This window comes from Primulina huaijiensis, chromosome 6, assembly GCF_012295235.1.
Source record: "Primulina huaijiensis isolate GDHJ02 chromosome 6, ASM1229523v2, whole genome shotgun sequence".
Taxonomy (NCBI): Eukaryota; Viridiplantae; Streptophyta; class Magnoliopsida; order Lamiales; family Gesneriaceae; genus Primulina; species Primulina huaijiensis.
The window spans coordinates 19843388-19863562 of NC_133311.1; the positions used below are offsets into that span (position 1 = coordinate 19843388).

Genomic DNA, 20175 nt, shown 5'->3' on the forward strand with positions numbered 1-20175 from the left:
GTTTTTATCGGCAGTAAGAGCAACGGGGGCTCAGCCTCTTGATGTCGATATGCATGATGGATTGGCTTCTGTAGCTATAGGAGTTGCGGCACAATTGTCAATTGCGGAAGGGCGATTTGTGACGATTGATGAAGTTATGGAATGAGCATTCATTGACATGCATTAGTTTAGTTTACCATTTTCTGCTCAACATATGTCATATATGTTCGAAGAATCACACAAATGGGCAGTAAAGCCAATCTAGAGCATCTCTCGCGAAGCAAATGTAAGCATTCATTAAAGTCTATGAAACGGCGAGCGTTATTTCAAAATAGTGCATGCTTCTTGTAATGAATCTCTACTAGTTTGGGACAAGGGTCACCGGATGTCGACTCAATAGTAATGTATTGAGTGGGAATGGTTTTACTCCGCAAAAATGTTGATAGCACAATCGTACTGTTAATGTCATATGTTGTTTGGAATGGTTGGTCCTTTACAGATAATATCATCCTATTGATTTTCAAATTTCTCTTTTTTGTCCCCCTTGATCACCGACCTTTCATTAGTAAAAATAAATTTTGAATATCAAAATTAAAACAACATCGAGTTTTCTGTGCAATATCTTACTCTGTTTCTTCAAAATTTCATAACCATAGAGCAAGCAAGTATTATATACAATAATAAATCTATCTACAAAGCAATGGCTTTCTTTAAATGATTGAATGCAGCAAAAATAAGCAACATCACTGCTACTCTTTTCGAAGCTAGCGCCCGGAGATTTATCCTCAAATGATGGTGTCTCATGAATTGCACCCCGGATTCCCCCAACCAGATAATCCAAGAAACAAGAGAAAATGATACCACTTCCACGGTTTCCTTAGGTCCATACACGCTTCTTATGCCACTTGGCACCTCCACATATGACCAACCATGACCTCCTTGAGTGAAGTGAACCTGGTTTAGCCCAAAACACTCGTTCATCCAACTCGATAAATTGACTAGCAACTTTGCAAGCCATGCAATCTCATCATCAGAGATGGGACGTTTCATCGAGTCACCCTTGTATCTAATCTCAGCCCCCATTTGGTTACCAGATCCTCTCGGCTTGAAGATTTCATGGCATGATTGATGGCAGTGTCTGAACTCCAATGCTCCAGATGACGACATTATAATTGGGCTTCCAAACAACTGATTTACTTGGGCTTTCAGTGAGTCAAGATTTTGTAGATTCTGAACAACATTGTTTCCAGAAAGTGATTGCAGCTCAGACTCCGCTCGCAACAGAAAGAGCTGGGGAAAAAGTCTCACAGGTAAACACAATGTGAACTGAAGCATGGAATGTGGGCGGGTAAAAAAAGTAGCAAGATTAGAATTTATATAGCTCAAACCTGAAGCAAATGATGTCCACCGTCTTCACCATCAGCAAACAGTTGTAGATCTTTGTTCCAGTTCTCACATAAAAAAGATCCATCTGCATTGTTCTCGCATAGGCCATGCTCCCAATCCTAAATGTCTCCAAAACCAGCAAAATTTATATACAGGCTATAATATCAATGTACACATTCTAAAAACTAGTTTTCTTGTCACAATATAGACTAGAATAATGCTTCCTAACCCTAACGAATACACTTTCGAAAATTATTTCTATCTGCCGTGAGACGTCTGATAAAGTTCCCTTAATCCAAATGAACACAACTTCGAAATTATTTGAATCTGGCAATGAGACAGTCCGTGATGCCTTGGCATGTGTATTAGAAGAGTGGCCAAAATTTGAAAGCAATAATGAAATCCCTTAGCAGCCACAATGGCTTTTATCTGGATAACGATCAGAAGACTCAAAACTCATAACATAGAGCAAACATACAAAGAAAATGAAAACTAATTGATATGTTTACAAATGCATAAAAAATCTGAAGTGAAAAGTTAAAGGCACCAGGGACAAAATATACAAGATATTTCCCTCCAATAATAGAGAGGTGATCTTCAGAACTAACATTTAGGGGAAAAAATTCCTGGAAGAAAAGGTCTAGACTTGGAACATCTGACAAAAAAAACGAAAGCAAAGGCATACCTGCAACTGCTGGCGAATTGTGGGAACAAATTTGTTTAAAGTATTAAGCATCGATTTAGATGATCCTGTAACTTTCGAATGGTAAACAGTATCTGTGCTTTTTAAGAGATCCATCAGCTCATTAGACGAAGTTAAGATGTTGATAACCTGCGAAAAAAATTGATAAAATAATAGTTAATCAGGTAAACGGTACTACTGGAGATAATGCAAATAGTATAAATTTTTATTTTTAGTTTTTGATTATTTAGTACAGGAAGAAAGAAAAACTGTCCTTGGTCGCGAGAAACAGAAGTGGAATGTACAGGGAAAAAAAAGCAGAAAACACGAAACATAATTAATCAAATTTCTTGCGAAGACTGTAGATGTCAAGTTATATACAAGTTAACATTCTTGCTGTTTGATTGGTGACTTTTTTTGCATGTTTTTCACTCAGGAAAAAAAACATAAACGTAAACTAATGATATTTTGATGCAAAATAAGAGTGAAACAGATTAATGAAACAAAAAGCTATCTTGAAATGTTTCTGGAGAGAAATAGACCTTTGCAACCATCTGAACTATAACTTCTGTATCCGTGTGCAGGAACTTGTGTGCAAATCCAATAAAATGCACGACTAAAGAGTTGTAAAACAGGTAGTTGGCCAATACATATCCCTGCCAAGAAGCCGAGTATTCATGAGATGTTACTCTTGTGACGCTTTTGGCTGTTTTATTTGAGATTCCAGAAAGTTCATCAAGATCAGGAAACTCTTCAAAACTAATGGACCAAGGTTCCATGTGATTAACCCAAAGCGAAAAAACTTGTGATGCATTCTTTATAGATGTTCCCACAGGACAAAACAGAAATGTTCTCAAAATAAATCTGTATAAAGGCCTCTGAATCAGCAAGTTCCAAGATCCATTGGAATGCACGCTAGGTGCAGCATCACTTGACTTGACAAGATCAACCAAACCTGATACCCTCCATCCAGGACTCCCAACAAGATCAATCTGATCAGACTCTTTTGACGGTGGGATCAAATTCAAATTCAGATACTTGACAAAAACATTTAAAACATCAGCGAGTCCTGCAGTAGGTGGAGTTTCACCCAGAACAGAGTTAAGAGGAAAAGTTATTCCAAAGGACTTGCACAACCCCACAGGCAGGGGTGAAAAGTCATTATCAACCAACCAAAAATGGATAAATGTATAAACCACAAATTCTGCACGCTTGATCGCCGAATTATCATAACCAGTAGAATAATGCAGTATGGACCGATAATATGCTTGATGCATATTCAGATCGCCAAAAGGAACAAATGAATGAAGATAGATGTATATTAGTTGTACATACAAATTACTCTCGGTCTTCTTTTCTGTTCCACGTTTGGCATTTGAAAAACCAGGGATTGATTTAGACCAGTTCTCCAACCTAAATTTTTTAGTTCTCTGAACCTTCACAGCCTCTGTACTCTCACTATTTCCTCTACAAATAGGAGAATAAGCAAACCAAAAGAAGTAGTATTCAAAAACATTTAATTGAACCTGATTTGAATAGGCCTTAACTGAATCTTCCTTAACCCTACTCGTGAACAACGGGCATAAGTTAGCCAAACCTAAATAATCTTGTTGATTTTGAAGCATGTACCTAACCCATTCTGGCAGGCGTTCAACTGGAAAAACATACTTAACAAGAGACAGTCGGTCCACTTCATAGATTGAGGACAACAACACTCCATTTGGTGATAGAAGGTTCAAGAGTTTACCTGCAAGCACACAAAAGCATGGGATATAGGGAAAAAACATATCAGTCTTCCCGAAAAATTTGAAAAAATCCCATTAATCAAATATGAACTACGAAAAGGAACATGCAAGTCTTCCATTGATTCTCAAAATCTCCAAGTAAACAAGTCTAAAATAAATAACAGAAAATTGCAAACTACTGAAGAAATATAATGAAAATAACTGCGTCACTGTCTATCTTAGTTGATACAACAAGCCAAAAGAAGAAACAAAATCATATCAACAATCGACAACTACAATGCAATAACACTTCACAGTTCCAGAAAGGAAACAGCTGAAATTAAAAACAACATCAAATTATCACCATAAAACGGATCTTCGTACACAATCCTATATCGACTAAGCGAGTAAATCCACGAAAAAGCATCATAAATTCCCGAGATCTTGCGAAATTCAGCTCGTCGACACAGCATTTCAAAATCAATAAGAAAACCAAATCACGACATCGGTGCGAAAATATAACCTAACCTGTAAGCTCCAAATCATTTTCCGTAGCAGTAATATCGATCCATCCGTTAGTAAAGTGACGCCTCAGAGCTGAAGGAGGCGATGAATCATCGAAGCCAAAGAGCCTGCAAATTAGGGACGGGAAAGTGATGGAGAAAAACCATCTCTGTTGGTTCGGGGTGTGCGTCCGGAGAAAGGACTCCACGGCAGAACAAGCGTCGGAAATCTGAGGCGGAGACGTCGCGGCGGCTACGGCCGAGGCCAGCTCCGTGCACTTGTTCTGCGTGTCGGTGGCGTACGAATGAAGCATCGTGTGTGCGTTGAAATATGTACAGTGAGGGTTTTGAGAAGATTTTGATTTTTGAACGAGGGAATGGGGTAATGGCGCGTTGCAGAAGAAGAAGCTGGGAAGAAGGTGACGTGGCGTTGGGGCGGGGCGGGGTTGGGCTGGGTCCATCTTCGTATATATAACTAGCTATTTAGCAGTAAGCACATGCTGTATACGATTTTTTTTAAAATTATCGAAAGATTAAAATGATATTTGACAAATTATCGAGAGACTAAAGTGTTATTTGAATAGTTATAATTTTAAAAAAAATAAAAAAAAGTTTTTTTGAAATTAAAAAAAATAAAAACAAAAATATAATTGTGATATAAAATAAAGACAAAATTGAGAAATAAAAAAACAGACCAATTTTTTNACCTGGTTTAGCCCAAAACACTCGTTCATCCAACTCGATAAATTGACTAGCAACTTTGCAAGCCATGCAATCTCATCATCAGAGATGGGACGTTTCATCGAGTCACCCTTGTATCTAATCTCAGCCCCCATTTGGTTACCAGATCCTCTCGGCTTGAAGATTTCATGGCATGATTGATGGCAGTGTCTGAACTCCAATGCTCCAGATGACGACATTATAATTGGGCTTCCAAACAACTGATTTACTTGGGCTTTCAGTGAGTCAAGATTTTGTAGATTCTGAACAACATTGTTTCCAGAAAGTGATTGCAGCTCAGACTCCGCTCGCAACAGAAAGAGCTGGGGAAAAAGTCTCACAGGTAAACACAATGTGAACTGAAGCATGGAATGTGGGCGGGTAAAAAAAGTAGCAAGATTAGAATTTATATAGCTCAAACCTGAAGCAAATGATGTCCACCGTCTTCACCATCAGCAAACAGTTGTAGATCTTTGTTCCAGTTCTCACATAAAAAAGATCCATCTGCATTGTTCTCGCATAGGCCATGCTCCCAATCCTAAATGTCTCCAAAACCAGCAAAATTTATATACAGGCTATAATATCAATGTACACATTCTAAAAACTAGTTTTCTTGTCACAATATAGACTAGAATAATGCTTCCTAACCCTAACGAATACACTTTCGAAAATTATTTCTATCTGCCGTGAGACGTCTGATAAAGTTCCCTTAATCCAAATGAACACAACTTCGAAATTATTTGAATCTGGCAATGAGACAGTCCGTGATGCCTTGGCATGTGTATTAGAAGAGTGGCCAAAATTTGAAAGCAATAATGAAATCCCTTAGCAGCCACAATGGCTTTTATCTGGATAACGATCAGAAGACTCAAAACTCATAACATAGAGCAAACATACAAAGAAAATGAAAACTAATTGATATGTTTACAAATGCATAAAAAATCTGAAGTGAAAAGTTAAAGGCACCAGGGACAAAATATACAAGATATTTCCCTCCAATAATAGAGAGGTGATCTTCAGAACTAACATTTAGGGGAAAAAATTCCTGGAAGAAAAGGTCTAGACTTGGAACATCTGACAAAAAAAACGAAAGCAAAGGCATACCTGCAACTGCTGGCGAATTGTGGGAACAAATTTGTTTAAAGTATTAAGCATCGATTTAGATGATCCTGTAACTTTCGAATGGTAAACAGTATCTGTGCTTTTTAAGAGATCCATCAGCTCATTAGACGAAGTTAAGATGTTGATAACCTGCGAAAAAAATTGATAAAATAATAGTTAATCAGGTAAACGGTACTACTGGAGATAATGCAAATAGTATAAATTTTTATTTTTAGTTTTTGATTATTTAGTACAGGAAGAAAGAAAAACTGTCCTTGGTCGCGAGAAACAGAAGTGGAATGTACAGGGAAAAAAAAGCAGAAAACACGAAACATAATTAATCAAATTTCTTGCGAAGACTGTAGATGTCAAGTTATATACAAGTTAACATTCTTGCTGTTTGATTGGTGACTTTTTTTGCATGTTTTTCACTCAGGAAAAAAAACATAAACGTAAACTAATGATATTTTGATGCAAAATAAGAGTGAAACAGATTAATGAAACAAAAAGCTATCTTGAAATGTTTCTGGAGAGAAATAGACCTTTGCAACCATCTGAACTATAACTTCTGTATCCGTGTGCAGGAACTTGTGTGCAAATCCAATAAAATGCACGACTAAAGAGTTGTAAAACAGGTAGTTGGCCAATACATATCCCTGCCAAGAAGCCGAGTATTCATGAGATGTTACTCTTGTGACGCTTTTGGCTGTTTTATTTGAGATTCCAGAAAGTTCATCAAGATCAGGAAACTCTTCAAAACTAATGGACCAAGGTTCCATGTGATTAACCCAAAGCGAAAAAACTTGTGATGCATTCTTTATAGATGTTCCCACAGGACAAAACAGAAATGTTCTCAAAATAAATCTGTATAAAGGCCTCTGAATCAGCAAGTTCCAAGATCCATTGGAATGCACGCTAGGTGCAGCATCACTTGACTTGACAAGATCAACCAAACCTGATACCCTCCATCCAGGACTCCCAACAAGATCAATCTGATCAGACTCTTTTGACGGTGGGATCAAATTCAAATTCAGATACTTGACAAAAACATTTAAAACATCAGCGAGTCCTGCAGTAGGTGGAGTTTCACCCAGAACAGAGTTAAGAGGAAAAGTTATTCCAAAGGACTTGCACAACCCCACAGGCAGGGGTGAAAAGTCATTATCAACCAACCAAAAATGGATAAATGTATAAACCACAAATTCTGCACGCTTGATCGCCGAATTATCATAACCAGTAGAATAATGCAGTATGGACCGATAATATGCTTGATGCATATTCAGATCGCCAAAAGGAACAAATGAATGAAGATAGATGTATATTAGTTGTACATACAAATTACTCTCGGTCTTCTTTTCTGTTCCACGTTTGGCATTTGAAAAACCAGGGATTGATTTAGACCAGTTCTCCAACCTAAATTTTTTAGTTCTCTGAACCTTCACAGCCTCTGTACTCTCACTATTTCCTCTACAAATAGGAGAATAAGCAAACCAAAAGAAGTAGTATTCAAAAACATTTAATTGAACCTGATTTGAATAGGCCTTAACTGAATCTTCCTTAACCCTACTCGTGAACAACGGGCATAAGTTAGCCAAACCTAAATAATCTTGTTGATTTTGAAGCATGTACCTAACCCATTCTGGCAGGCGTTCAACTGGAAAAACATACTTAACAAGAGACAGTCGGTCCACTTCATAGATTGAGGACAACAACACTCCATTTGGTGATAGAAGGTTCAAGAGTTTACCTGCAAGCACACAAAAGCATGGGATATAGGGAAAAAACATATCAGTCTTCCCGAAAAATTTGAAAAAATCCCATTAATCAAATATGAACTACGAAAAGGAACATGCAAGTCTTCCATTGATTCTCAAAATCTCCAAGTAAACAAGTCTAAAATAAATAACAGAAAATTGCAAACTACTGAAGAAATATAATGAAAATAACTGCGTCACTGTCTATCTTAGTTGATACAACAAGCCAAAAGAAGAAACAAAATCATATCAACAATCGACAACTACAATGCAATAACACTTCACAGTTCCAGAAAGGAAACAGCTGAAATTAAAAACAACATCAAATTATCACCATAAAACGGATCTTCGTACACAATCCTATATCGACTAAGCGAGTAAATCCACGAAAAAGCATCATAAATTCCCGAGATCTTGCGAAATTCAGCTCGTCGACACAGCATTTCAAAATCAATAAGAAAACCAAATCACGACATCGGTGCGAAAATATAACCTAACCTGTAAGCTCCAAATCATTTTCCGTAGCAGTAATATCGATCCATCCGTTAGTAAAGTGACGCCTCAGAGCTGAAGGAGGCGATGAATCATCGAAGCCAAAGAGCCTGCAAATTAGGGACGGGAAAGTGATGGAGAAAAACCATCTCTGTTGGTTCGGGGTGTGCGTCCGGAGAAAGGACTCCACGGCAGAACAAGCGTCGGAAATCTGAGGCGGAGACGTCGCGGCGGCTACGGCCGAGGCCAGCTCCGTGCACTTGTTCTGCGTGTCGGTGGCGTACGAATGAAGCATCGTGTGTGCGTTGAAATATGTACAGTGAGGGTTTTGAGAAGATTTTGATTTTTGAACGAGGGAATGGGGTAATGGCGCGTTGCAGAAGAAGAAGCTGGGAAGAAGGTGACGTGGCGTTGGGGCGGGGCGGAGTTGGGCTGGGTCCATCTTCGTATATATAACTAGCTATTTAGCAGTAAGCACATGCTGTATACGATTTTTTTTAAAATTATCGAAAGATTAAAATGATATTTGACAAATTATCGAGAGACTAAAGTGTTATTTGAATAGTTATAATTTTAAAAAAAATAAAAAAAAGTTTTTTTGAAATTAAAAAAAATAAAAACAAAAATATAATTGTGATATAAAATAAAGACAAAATTGAGAAATAAAAAAACAGACCAATTTTTTATATTTATTAGAGATTCTATATATATATATATATAGATAATAATAGATATGGACGAAAGAGCGCATGAGAAGTTAAAATGAATGTGACACGTGTAAAGCAAGTAATAATATACTAGATACATTTTTTTAATGATAAACTATTTTAATAATTTTTGTTAAATTAAAATTTTAAAACTGTTATTGTGATTTTAAATCAGTGGGTTTTGAGATGGTTTCTATTATTCTTATTATTTATATTTTTTTAATGAAAAATGTAAAAGTGGACAATTTTGGACCTATTTATATTATACATTTGTGCTCAATAAATTAACCAACTACATAATAATTTTGATTTATTTAAAAAACTTATATTGAGTAAATTTTCGGTTAAATAAATTGAATCGAGATTTACAAAATTGTTCATAGACAAATGACAAAAGTCCCCGAGAATCCATTTGTATTTCAATGAAACCACCACCGCATCGACATTAATATTAAAATGGAGTCTTCATGTTGGACAACTGGTTGGATTAGCCCCCACTAACAAGAAACTCGTCACTGTCACCATACAAGACTATTGACTTTTAAAAGGAGACAACATCGGCCATAAAATAGACCACATTTTTTAGCGTCCAGAGCTCAAACACATGATATCATACAAAATGAAAATATAATTAATTGAACATTGAAATTGAGATGTTAAAGTGTTAAAAAAGAGAAAATTACAAAATATAATGTTATTTATTTATTTTTTCCTATATTTTATGTATCAAAGAAATTTCATTTATATTATTAATTATTAAATTAATAAATGTATGTAATAGTATATATGTATAATTATATAATTGGCTGACATCGAAGTAAAGGTCAGCGACACGCGGCGACCGCCATTTCCGAGCCAACCATCAACTTTGAGCTCTCGTCATGCCGTCTCCAGCCATAACGTGGAGGAAGGCAATCGTTGTCGTACCGATATACTAATGAAACTTGACGACCAGACGTATTCCCAATCACGACTTCCAAGCCTGTGAAACCTCTTCATCGATGTCAACCACGGAGCCTTTTCAAAGGTTGTCTCCAGAACACCAAAAACGTAATCAAAATACAAGAAATTCGAACAAGTTCGAGAAAGGAGACGGAGAAAATGGGAGTTCTAATACTGGACCCGGCTCAAGATCGAGGCTTGATTCGAATTATGACAATATACACGATTTAGAGGATGATTCTGAAAGTTTGACAGTTTCAAGATTGAATCTTGATTGTGATGGAGGTAAAAAAGTGATGGAGAATGTCGAAGGGTCTCGTTCTTATGACAATAATGTTTTGGATAATGCTGGTAAACGGCTGGAGGAGCTTAGAACTAGAGTTGAAGAACTAGAGTTGTCGGAGGAGCAGATGAGCGTCAATAATCAGCGGCAGGAGGATGAGGTACTCAGTTAACAATGCTTGTATTCTGTTCGATCTTGAGAAATATTGTATGTGCCTTTTTTGTTTCTCTGTTATTTTTCGTTTTTTATTTGATAAATGTGCTTCTCCAATGGAGGATTCACCTCTCTGTCTGGTGCGACGAGATCAGCTACATACGTTTGTATCGCTATGAAACTCTTGCTATAGTACCTGGTGAAATCTTTGTATTATAATTTTACATAACTTCTACGAAGAAGTATATCCTCGTTGGTATGATTGATCTAAAAAAGCTAGCAGCATTCTATAGCAAAACTTAAGCATCTTGAAACTAATCTAAAATGGAGGAACAGGGCTACTTTGCTAACACATTTGATGCTATTGAAGCTAGAAGACTCAGTTACAAATGTGGAAAACTTACCTTGATGATTACCTAAGTAAAGCATTTTAGATATACTTACCTTGCTCATCAGCTAAGTAATTTTTTTGAGAAAAATTATGTAAATTTTATCTCTCCAAAATGATTATTTTAACTAACTTTTTCATTTTATGAAACATGTATGTATAAAAAAAACATTTTTACCAGATATTCTCACTCACATGTGAAGTGTTGCTTCGTTGCTTCTATGTCAATAAACAAGGCCATAGCAGGCATCAGTAGAACATCTATTTTTTTCTTTTGTTTGATCCTTGTTAGATATTGGCTAGGTCTTTGGAGCACGTAGATTTTGTACGTCTGTTTACACTTCACGCTGCAGTGATCTATCTCTCAATGTCTGTGGTTTTTATTCTTGCAGCTGCTAGCTCTGGAATACATTTATGGAGATGATATTGTCGTCTTAGACAACCAGAGTGGCTTCAAGTCGTTCCAGGTTATTTCACGATTGATAAATATATTTTTTGTAGAAAGAAGTTCTAACATTGATTTTGTTTTGCAGATTCATGTCCATGTTGAAGTGCCAAAGGGACTTAACGTTGTTGCAAAGTTTTGCTCCTCCGACAGCCTTGAGAAAAGAGATGGCTGCTCTCTGGATTTCTCATACTCTTTCACTGTTGAATATCTCCCACCAGTTATATTGTCATGTTTATTACCTAAATCATATCCTAGCAACCTAGCTCCTCACATTACCTTATCTGCTCAATGGCTGAATTCTCCTAAAATCTCCGATCTCTGCTGCAAGTTCGATTCTATTTGGAAAGAACAAGCGGGCCAAGAGATTATTTACCAATGGGTGGAGTGGTTACGCTGTTGTACCCTCTCTTATCTTGGGTTTGACCATGAGATGATTCTTGGGCCTTATGATGTAAAGAATGGAGATACATGGGCAATCGGTGGAAGTGTGTCCCCTGATGTTGACATTCCTCTGCTGAAGAGTTACAATGATGAACAGAGCCATGAGAATTTCTGCAGAAACATTCAGGAATGCAAAATCTGTTTTGGCGAGTTTTCTGGTATTTAATCTAGCTCTCTGCAACTATTGTATAATGAGTGGTTTATTTACTTCATATTCCCTGAACATAGTAAGAGTGTATGTGGTTTAATGACATTGTTGTCGCACAATTTGTTTCATCCACTCACACAATCAAGCTCTATCGAGAGAGTATATAAACCTGCTGGATCTTTTGTTTAGGTAGCATTGAAGTAGTGTGTTGTGGGATGGATTGATTACATAATATCATGAAGTCTCGAATTATGAAAGACAAGTGTTGGAAAACCTAGTTGAGCTCCATTTTCTATCAATTAAATCTCAATTTTATGGAATAAAATATTTTTCTCGATTGTAGCCTTGATATAATTGGTGATGTATTTTATGGATTATATTAGTCCTTGTTGAATCTCTACTCTTAATTTAAAGGGAGATATTGGCTCATAAATCATGTAATTCTTCAATCATGAAAATCAATGAACAAGATTATTGCTTCCACATTTTCTTGCTAGAAGACATGCCTAGAAACCTAGGACCATTGGGAGCTTAAAAATGTGTTAAAGATGTCAGGGTTTGGTGTTACGATACATCAGGCAAGCTCAGGTTACAGAAGATGATCTTGGAGTTTAACTTTTGAATTGGAAAATAGCTAGAATCTTAAATATAATATCAGCTCAGAAATTGGCATTCTTATGATGCTTTGAAAATAGTTTCTTACAATGTTGACTTGCACCAGGCTCAGAGTTCATCAGGCTTCCATGTCAGCACTATTATTGCTGGAAATGTATGAAAACTTTTTCTGACATGCATGTAAAGGAAGGAACGGTAATGAAACTGCAATGCCCTTACACAAAATGTGGGGGCATAATTCCACCTGGTCTACTTAAAAGATTACTGGGTGAAGAAGAGTTTGAAAACTGGGAGTTCCTTATGTTACAGAAAGCACTTGATTTAATGTCAGATGTTGTTTACTGCCCGAGATGTGAGACAGCCAGCCTTGAGGATGAAGATCACCATGTGCAGTGCTCGAATTGCTACTATAGCTATTGTTCACTTTGCAGGGAGCGGCGCCATGTTGGAGTTGCATGTATGACACCAGAGATGAAACTACTTGTTCTCCAGGTATGGAGTTTCCATGTTATATAAACTTTATTTACGTTAATTTTGATGCTAGTGTGAAGCAGAACTTGTGGTTCAAATCTGGATATAATGAAAAACCCATAATACTATTTCAAAATGCAGCAGAGTGTCAAAAGTCAAGTAAGATGTATTCAGTGTATATATGATTTGAATATGAGAAAGTGCTGCAGATTGTAAAATATCATTATCTTTAAGGAAGCCCTTGTGAATTGTCTCTTATTTAAAAGGTGTTCTAATTTTTCATTCCAAGAAACTTAAATCAGAAGTTAGTAATTATTACATTAAGTTACGCTTGGCATGTTAAGAAACTGTTGAATTACTCTTTATTTTGTTAGTTTTGATCGGCTATTGTGTCACCTAATATTTTTGTAGATAAATCCACAGAATGCATTTTTTTGTATTTGGAAGTTTTTTTTGGTTGTGCTTGAATAATTTCAACTGTGATGTATATGAAATCCTGAAAAAATGGTTGATGATTAAGTTTACAAATGAAAATATTATTTCACGAAACATAAATTTAATTTAGTTTTCCAACTGTAAAAGATAAATTCTGTTCATAGTTTCTTCTTCATCTGTTTCTCCTGCGTTTTGTAAGTACCTTTCTAGAACTGGTATATTTACTTTTGCTGGGTTCTTGACCTTAATATCAGGAGCGACAAAATTCATCTCAAATGAAAGATGAACAAAGGCGTCGAGAGCAAGATATGATCAGTCAGATTCGGAGTGTAAGGGAGATAAATCGTTTCGCAAAACAATGCCCTTCTTGTAAGATGGCTATATCTCGTATTGAAGGCTGCAATAAGATGGTGTGCAATAATTGTGGGCAATATTTCTGCTACCGTTGTGATCAGGCAATTTCCGGATATGATCATTTCAGGTTTGCTGTCTGCTTGGACACAATATACTTCAATTCTGTTTGAAAATTTGTCAGTAATTATCTGTTGAACTTTCTGAATATATGATATTTCATTTAACGTAGGAATGGAAACTGTGAACTTTTCCCAGCAGAAGAAATTCAGAAATGGGATGAGATGAATGGTCGGCAAGTTGCTGGACAAATGCAAGCACAACTATTTGCTGATCATGCTCATCCGTGTCCTAATTGTGGTCAAGACAATGTAAAGGTGAGTGAAAGTATCGACTCATTTATTTGATTGATAGGAAGTAGTTGGATTTTGTAGGAACAATTTCAGTATTGCCATGTCTCAAGTCACAAGAGGAAGCAACGACTTGGATACAAGTAGGAAACTGCTACACAATACTATCGGATCAATTTTATCATTATCGAACACAATTAAATTGAGCAAAAAACTGTTTGTTGAAAAGTGTAGGTGTGAAATCATTAAGCAATAGGAAAGTGTATTTGTTGGCAGGCATAACAAACGATCCATTTATCTAAATTGTTGGTGCATCGTGAATAAGCAAGGTTTGATTTGTTGAAAGGGTGTCGCAAGAACTTGTGAGCATGAGCAACAATTGTCAGATTTTTGTGGTGCTTGTTTTTACTGTCTGTTAGAAGTTGTAGCAGTAAATTTTTTTAAAAAAATGTACAGTTTTGTCCCTTCCCTTGTTTACATGACCATGGTTTTGGATAGTCTCCTATATGCAAATTCTCATTGCTTTTATTCTATACAAACTATCTTATTTTCAGAATTATTCATTTGTCTAAGTTCTCGGTCAACTATTGCCTTTGCCTAATTTTGTTGTAATCTTGACAGGTGGGCAATAACTATCATATATTTTGTTGGGCATGCCAAAACCATTACTGCTACTTGTGTAGGAAAATGGTAAGGCGCAGCTCTCAGCATTATGGTCCAAGGGGTTGCAAGCAACACACTATTGGGTAGATTTCAACGCGTTACACGGCTCAATGTACAAGGTAGAAGAGGCTGTACCAAAGTATAATCTATATTCCTCATGAGTTTTTCTTTCATTCTTTACACCAGCAACCGATTCGCGTGCGCGTGCGCGCATAACGTGTTGATTATTTTTCTTCCTTGTTTGGGGACAAACGATTTTGTTAATGATTTAAAATAATAAAATTTAATGTATTGTATCATTATCCAAAGGAAATAAGTATCTAAAGAATTGATTGAATAGTTAGTGACTAAAATTAGTTATGCTACGAGGAATTTTTCTGGAAATCAAAGAGGCCACATGCTATTCCCGAAGTGAACACTATGACCCTTCAGTTTGAATGTAATCATCGATGAGCAAATTAAAACATGTGGATTCTTGTTTGGCCCTCAAATAATTTTTATTTTTTGGATCTACATCGGAAGTCAGGTATTGAATATACGTTTAATTAACCTGTTTTGGATTATCAATGAGATCTTAGTTCAATTACAACTGTACACAAATGTAAAACGAGTTTAATATTATTATTTGAAGAAATTATCTTGAAAATTTTCCTAAACGACTGATGCCATTGGAGAACTGACTCGAGAAAATTCCTAAAATCAACGGCAAGGAAGCGTCCAAATATCTAAAAGACGCCAGGGCACGTGGCACGAATCCATTGGTCTCCACTGGACAGCACAGACCAATGTTGTCTCCTTACAAATCATTCATTCAATCAACGTGTCGACCTGACAGTGACGTTCTCTAATTTCAACATATTTATCTGATTTCTTGAACCGATACTTACCTTAATCGAGCCAAAATTTTGTGGAGTAGGTCCGAGTTCAATCCAAATCTCACCCAGTTAATTTAAATGATTTTGTTACTACATAGATCAGTAACAAACCAGGAATCTCGACCTTATGATTGTTTGTGTGTGTGTGTGTGTGTATTTGTCGTTTCGTGAAATAGTTTTTCAGAAACAAAGTTTTACTTGGATTATAATTTCTACAAAAAGAAATTTCACGAACCAATTTGAAATGATTCATGTTAGGCAAAGTGGACACTTGTTATCTCAAAAGGCACAAGCTCTAAGTCAAGGCCCACCAACATGAACAATAACATACGCACCGTATATTGGGCATCAAAGCTCCAATAGTCTCGCTCGCCAAACAAATCATATACATTCCTAGGAATTCGGAGTTACCAGGGTAGAGTGGTAAGCAACTTAGAATTCATGTCTACTATTAAGAGGAGCAAAAACAAGAGCAGACGGTTTAGTGATGAACAGATCAAGTCTTTGGAGACGATGTTCGACTCAGAATCGAGGCCAGAGCTACGCCTGAAAATGAACTTGGCTAACAAGCTTGGGCTGCAGCCTAGACAAGTGGGCATTTGGTTCCAGAACAAAAGGGCCAGATCGAAATCCAAGCATATCGAGAACGAATACGCCATGCTTAAAACAAAGTTCGATGGGTTGTCTTCCCAGTTTGATACTTTGAGGAAAGAGAATCAAACCATGCTCATCCAGGTATATAAATTCTCATAGTAAATATAAATATATGTACCGACAGTCAATGTTTTTATTGATGCATTATTACAAGTAATACGAGTAAGAAGAAGCTTTATGCGAGAATCTTTCAGATTGTGTAAATATATGACAAATTTTGTTTCTTCACAAATTTCAGCTGAAGAGGCTTAGAAATATGGCTGGCCAAAAAGATGATGAGGTACAAGACAATTACCAGGATCCCATGAAGACAGCAACTTCTGCGAAGCCCGAAATTCTACGAGCTCATAACAATGAGCTTTTCGTGCCCTCGTGTTATGATGCAGGCAAAACTGTTGATTACATGGAGGAGACTGATTTTCTGAATGTGGCAGACGTTGCACAAGATTCATTAACATCACCGGATAATGGATGCAGCTTCGATTCTTGTACATTTCTTGATAATCCTGGCTGCTGCTCACATTGGTGGGACTTATAATTTTGAACTCGGGCATGAGGGCTTTGTGAGACAGCGCACCGTTGTCCTGTAATATAGAACTCAGCTACATAAAAGGGTTTTGCATATCCATTTATGTCAATTTTAGAATATATCCCGACCCCTATATATGCAGGTTACAGCATCCCAGTTCTTGCAATACATGATAAAGAGTACAGAATCCAGGATCGGCAAAGTATATTGCTGGTATTCATATATTGCTGGTATTCGAAACTTCTATTTATTTTTATCACACGGGTGGCCACTTGAGTGGTCCAGAGAGTGATACACCTTAAATAGAATGAATGAGCTGGTGCTCTTTTAACTATCATCTTCTCTAAAGTCTTCGTCGAATGGGGAAAAAAATCAAAAGGAATCAACCAGGTGAAATAATAACGCAGGGCAACACGTCCAATTAAACACATGTCATGACAAAAGACAACGACAAATGATTTGAATGAGGTTTCCGATTATTACATTCCAAAACATATGTCTGCCTCTTGCCATTCATTAAAAAATATTTTTGTTTTTATTTTTAATTATAGCTTTAAAGAATATTTTAAGATCGTTTTTGTAACCAAATAAAATATTTTTTTAAAAAAAATATTTTTAATCCATTGAATTTTGCAACCAAATCAGCTGGTGCTGCCTGCTGTCATTTTTCGGAGAATCGTATATGTATGTGTTTGTTTATCCGCAAAGAGCTCACTTTTACTAACAATGGCGTCCCTATCGTCTCCTCCATTCCGCACCTCTCTTTCTTCTTCTGCACTGTCAACTCTGAGAAATTCTCACCCACTCACGAATACCAAAACCATCCATTCAACAATTCAACACCTTTCATTTCCATCATCGAAAACCCTATTTCCGAATTTCAAACCTTTCAAATTCGCCGCCTCTCCCTCCACCACAGCCGTTGAAACCGACTCTTCATTGGAGTCTCTGAAATCCCGCCTCAAGAAAGGAGAAACCATCTATGGCATCTTCCTCCTCACATTTTCGCCTACCCTTGCCGAGATCGCCGGCTTGGCTGGCTACGACTTCGCCGTTGTGGACATGGAGCACGGTCATGGAGGAATCTCCGATGCACTTCCTTGCCTCCGTGCCCTCGCCGCCACCAACACCGCAGCCATCCTCCGCCTTCCAGAGTCCTCAGCCGCCTGGGCCAAAAAAGCCCTCGACCTCGGTCCTCAAGGGATCATGTTCCCCATGATCGATAGTCCCAAATCAGCCCGCAAAGCTGTCTCATACTGTCTATTTCCTCCTAAAGGCGTCCGCGGGTCGGCCCACCCGATTGTTCGGGCCTCGGGCTACGGCATTGACGAAGGGTATCTAAGCAACTACGAAGAGGAGTTGTTGATAATGTGCCAGGTGGAATGCGAAGATGGCGTGAAGAAAATCGATGAAATCGCGTCAGTGGACGGCGTTGATTGCATACAGATGGGGCCGCTGGACTTGAGCGCAAGCATGGGGTATTTATGGGACCCAGGGCACAAGAAAGTGAAGGAGGTACTGCGGGAAGCAGAGAAGGCTGTGCTCAAAACAGGTAAAGCACATTTATCTGGTTTCGTGATGCCGCATGACGGGGCGGAGGAGTTGCAGCGAAGAGGGTATCACATGGTGGCGGGGGCGGCGGATGTGGGGTTGTTTAGAAGTGCGGCGGTGGAGGATGTGAAGAAATTCAAGAAGGCTGCTAATTTAGCGAAACAGAAGCATGATGAGGAGAAGGAGAAGAACGAGGATCACGAGGAGAAATACTGGAGTGAATGAGTTTCCTGCTTAGTGAATGAACGGTCTTTTATCACATTCTTATTATTTTTTTTGCATCATTTGTCACATTCTTATTTATAAACTAATTTTTATTCCTCTGGCAATAGGAAATAATGACTTTTACTGGGATAATGTTGAAGTGGTAAACGATTCGAGTCCAATCTACATTGAGGATATTGTAGATGATTATTGGATTTACAGTCTCATTCACCCGTTGACTATATATTGGTCTTGATTCAAGGGGACAGAATGAAGTTAATCGCTGGTTTTATAGCAAGTTGTTCATAAAATGTTGTGATAGAAATAAGAAAAACGAAAAACATAGAATCTCAAGTGAAGTTGAATCAGAAATGATGAACATGGAAGTTCTCCAGAAGCTATGGATGCGCTGTGTTGTATGGAAATGGTCGACGCAAGCTGCCAAGTTAAATACTTGCACAAATAGTATCCTAGCGGGAAATGGTCGACGCAAGCTGCTAAGTTAAATACTTACACAAATGGTATCCAGCTATTGCCGTTCAATCTTTTTCGGTTAAGATGCAGCACTAAATATAGTTGGCGCAAAAATATTATTTTCTTGAACATGGTTTTTTTGGAATTATTTTTAAAAAAAAAAATTAAAATTTTATGTTTGGATGAAGTATTTTTTAAAAATTTTGTGATTTTATCTTCCAATCAGTGTAAACACATCCAATAATATATATATTTAATTATTTATTCTTTCATACGATCACAGGATTTTTGTTTCCTCTCTTTAGCTCGAGATTTACCAAATGGCTCATCTCTCAAAGCTTCCAAGATTCATAATTTTCTTTCATTTTTCCATTCTTTTTCTTGCATCAATCCAAACAAGTGTATTGAGCAATACATACAAAGTTGGAGATTTAGATTCATGGGGGATTCCCACTTCTTCAAATCCACTAATCTACAACATATGGTCAAAATATCACAATCTCAAGATGGGAGACTCCCTCTGTAAGTACATTTATTCTGAATCACTAGATTCTTCCCATACATATTGGGGTGAGTGATTCGTGTTTTGTTTTGTAATTTGTTTTTGTGGGCAGTTTTCTTGTACCCTCCAAGTCGAGATTCGGTCATCCAAGTCAGAGATGTTGAATCCTACAACAGTTGCAATCTGAAAGATCCAATCTTGCACCTGAACGATGGCAACTCTTTATTCAATATCACGAAGCCCGGAGATTTTTACTTCATCAGTGGAGTCGAAGGGCACTGTGAAAAATCACAGGAGCTTCACATTTTCGTATATGGGAATGGATCTTCTCCAATTTCATCGGCGCCGGCACCCGATTCTGCTGCTGCTCCCTCTTATCCTACTGTCTTTGGCTTCATTCCGGTCCAGGCTTCTGCTTCGTCCTTCCTCAAGATTCCAGTCTTTATGATTTCTGCTGCAATTATTTCTTCTTATATGCCATAATCTTGTTTTATTTTTGTTTTGATTCATGAAATGATCCTTGAAAGGAGGATTTAATTTGTCGGCAGATTGAAATTTATTATCGAGTCTGTAATTTTTTTTCCATTTGAGTAATAAACTTTCATATGATATATTCCATGAATTCTATTGCTTTTTTGGTACCTCATTCT

At 37.2% G+C, this 20175-nt stretch overlaps 6 protein-coding genes across 12 annotated transcripts; 4 read left to right on the plus strand and 2 right to left on the minus strand.

Annotated features, from left to right (window-relative positions):
* Positions 1–551: 551 nt before the first annotated feature.
* Positions 552–4714, minus strand: LOC140978038 (uncharacterized). Of its 2 annotated transcripts, none has more exons than XM_073442777.1 (5): positions 4300–4714; positions 2590–3794; positions 2051–2197; positions 1368–1484; positions 552–1269 (listed from the first exon to the last, which is right to left on the minus strand). In XM_073442777.1, the coding sequence occupies exons 1-5, from the start codon at positions 4586–4588 to the stop codon at positions 670–672; spliced, it is 2358 nt and encodes a 785-aa protein (XP_073298878.1). In that variant the 5' UTR covers positions 4589–4714; the 3' UTR covers positions 552–669. The 2 variants fall into 2 exon arrangements, with proteins under 2 accessions (XP_073298878.1, XP_073298879.1); XM_073442778.1 differs by having other exon boundaries at positions 553–1269; positions 2590–3116.
* Positions 4715–4753: 39 nt separating this feature from the next.
* On the minus strand, positions 4754–8783 carry LOC140979171 (uncharacterized). The gene is made up of 6 exons (XM_073444507.1): positions 8348–8783; positions 6638–7842; positions 6099–6245; positions 5416–5532; positions 4982–5317; positions 4754–4774 (listed from the first exon to the last, which is right to left on the minus strand). Exons 1-6 carry the CDS (start codon positions 8781–8783, stop codon positions 4754–4756), a joined length of 2262 nt encoding a protein of 753 aa, XP_073300608.1.
* A 1059-nt stretch (positions 8784–9842) lies between these two features.
* Positions 9843–15075, plus strand: LOC140978039 (uncharacterized). 5 transcript variants are annotated; one of them, XR_012175514.1, is made up of 8 exons: positions 9844–10433; positions 11207–11281; positions 11348–11861; positions 12573–12958; positions 13627–13853; positions 13956–14216; positions 14308–14435; positions 14695–14834. XR_012175514.1 is itself a non-coding variant. In XM_073442779.1 (7 exons), exons 1-7 carry the CDS (start codon positions 10050–10052, stop codon positions 14821–14823), a joined length of 1860 nt encoding a protein of 619 aa, XP_073298880.1. In that variant the 5' UTR covers positions 9843–10049; the 3' UTR covers positions 14824–15075. The 5 variants fall into 5 exon arrangements, 2 of the variants coding, with proteins under 2 accessions (XP_073298880.1, XP_073298881.1); XR_012175513.1 differs by having other exon boundaries at positions 14308–14468; positions 14695–14833; XR_012175515.1 differs by having other exon boundaries at positions 14308–14402; positions 14695–14833.
* Positions 15076–15214: 139 nt separating this feature from the next.
* LOC140978041 (homeobox-leucine zipper protein HOX6-like) lies at positions 15215–16919 on the plus strand. The gene is made up of 2 exons (XM_073442782.1): positions 15215–16346; positions 16504–16919. Exons 1-2 carry the CDS (start codon positions 16053–16055, stop codon positions 16801–16803), a joined length of 594 nt encoding a protein of 197 aa, XP_073298883.1. The 5' UTR covers positions 15215–16052; the 3' UTR covers positions 16804–16919.
* Positions 16920–17370: 451 nt separating this feature from the next.
* Positions 17371–18780, plus strand: LOC140978040 (uncharacterized). The gene is made up of 2 exons (XM_073442781.1): positions 17371–18593; positions 18678–18780. The coding sequence occupies exon 1, from the start codon at positions 17521–17523 to the stop codon at positions 18568–18570; it is 1050 nt and encodes a 349-aa protein (XP_073298882.1). The 5' UTR covers positions 17371–17520; the 3' UTR covers positions 18571–18593; positions 18678–18780.
* Positions 18781–18868: 88 nt separating this feature from the next.
* On the plus strand, positions 18869–20141 carry LOC140978042 (early nodulin-like protein 8). 2 transcript variants are annotated; one of them, XM_073442784.1, is made up of 3 exons: positions 18869–19070; positions 19307–19545; positions 19638–20141. In XM_073442784.1, the coding sequence occupies exons 2-3, from the start codon at positions 19344–19346 to the stop codon at positions 20006–20008; spliced, it is 573 nt and encodes a 190-aa protein (XP_073298885.1). In that variant the 5' UTR covers positions 18869–19070; positions 19307–19343; the 3' UTR covers positions 20009–20141. The 2 variants fall into 2 exon arrangements, with proteins under 2 accessions (XP_073298885.1, XP_073298886.1); XM_073442785.1 differs by having other exon boundaries at positions 18884–19014.
* The last annotated feature ends 34 nt before the right edge of the window (positions 20142–20175 follow it).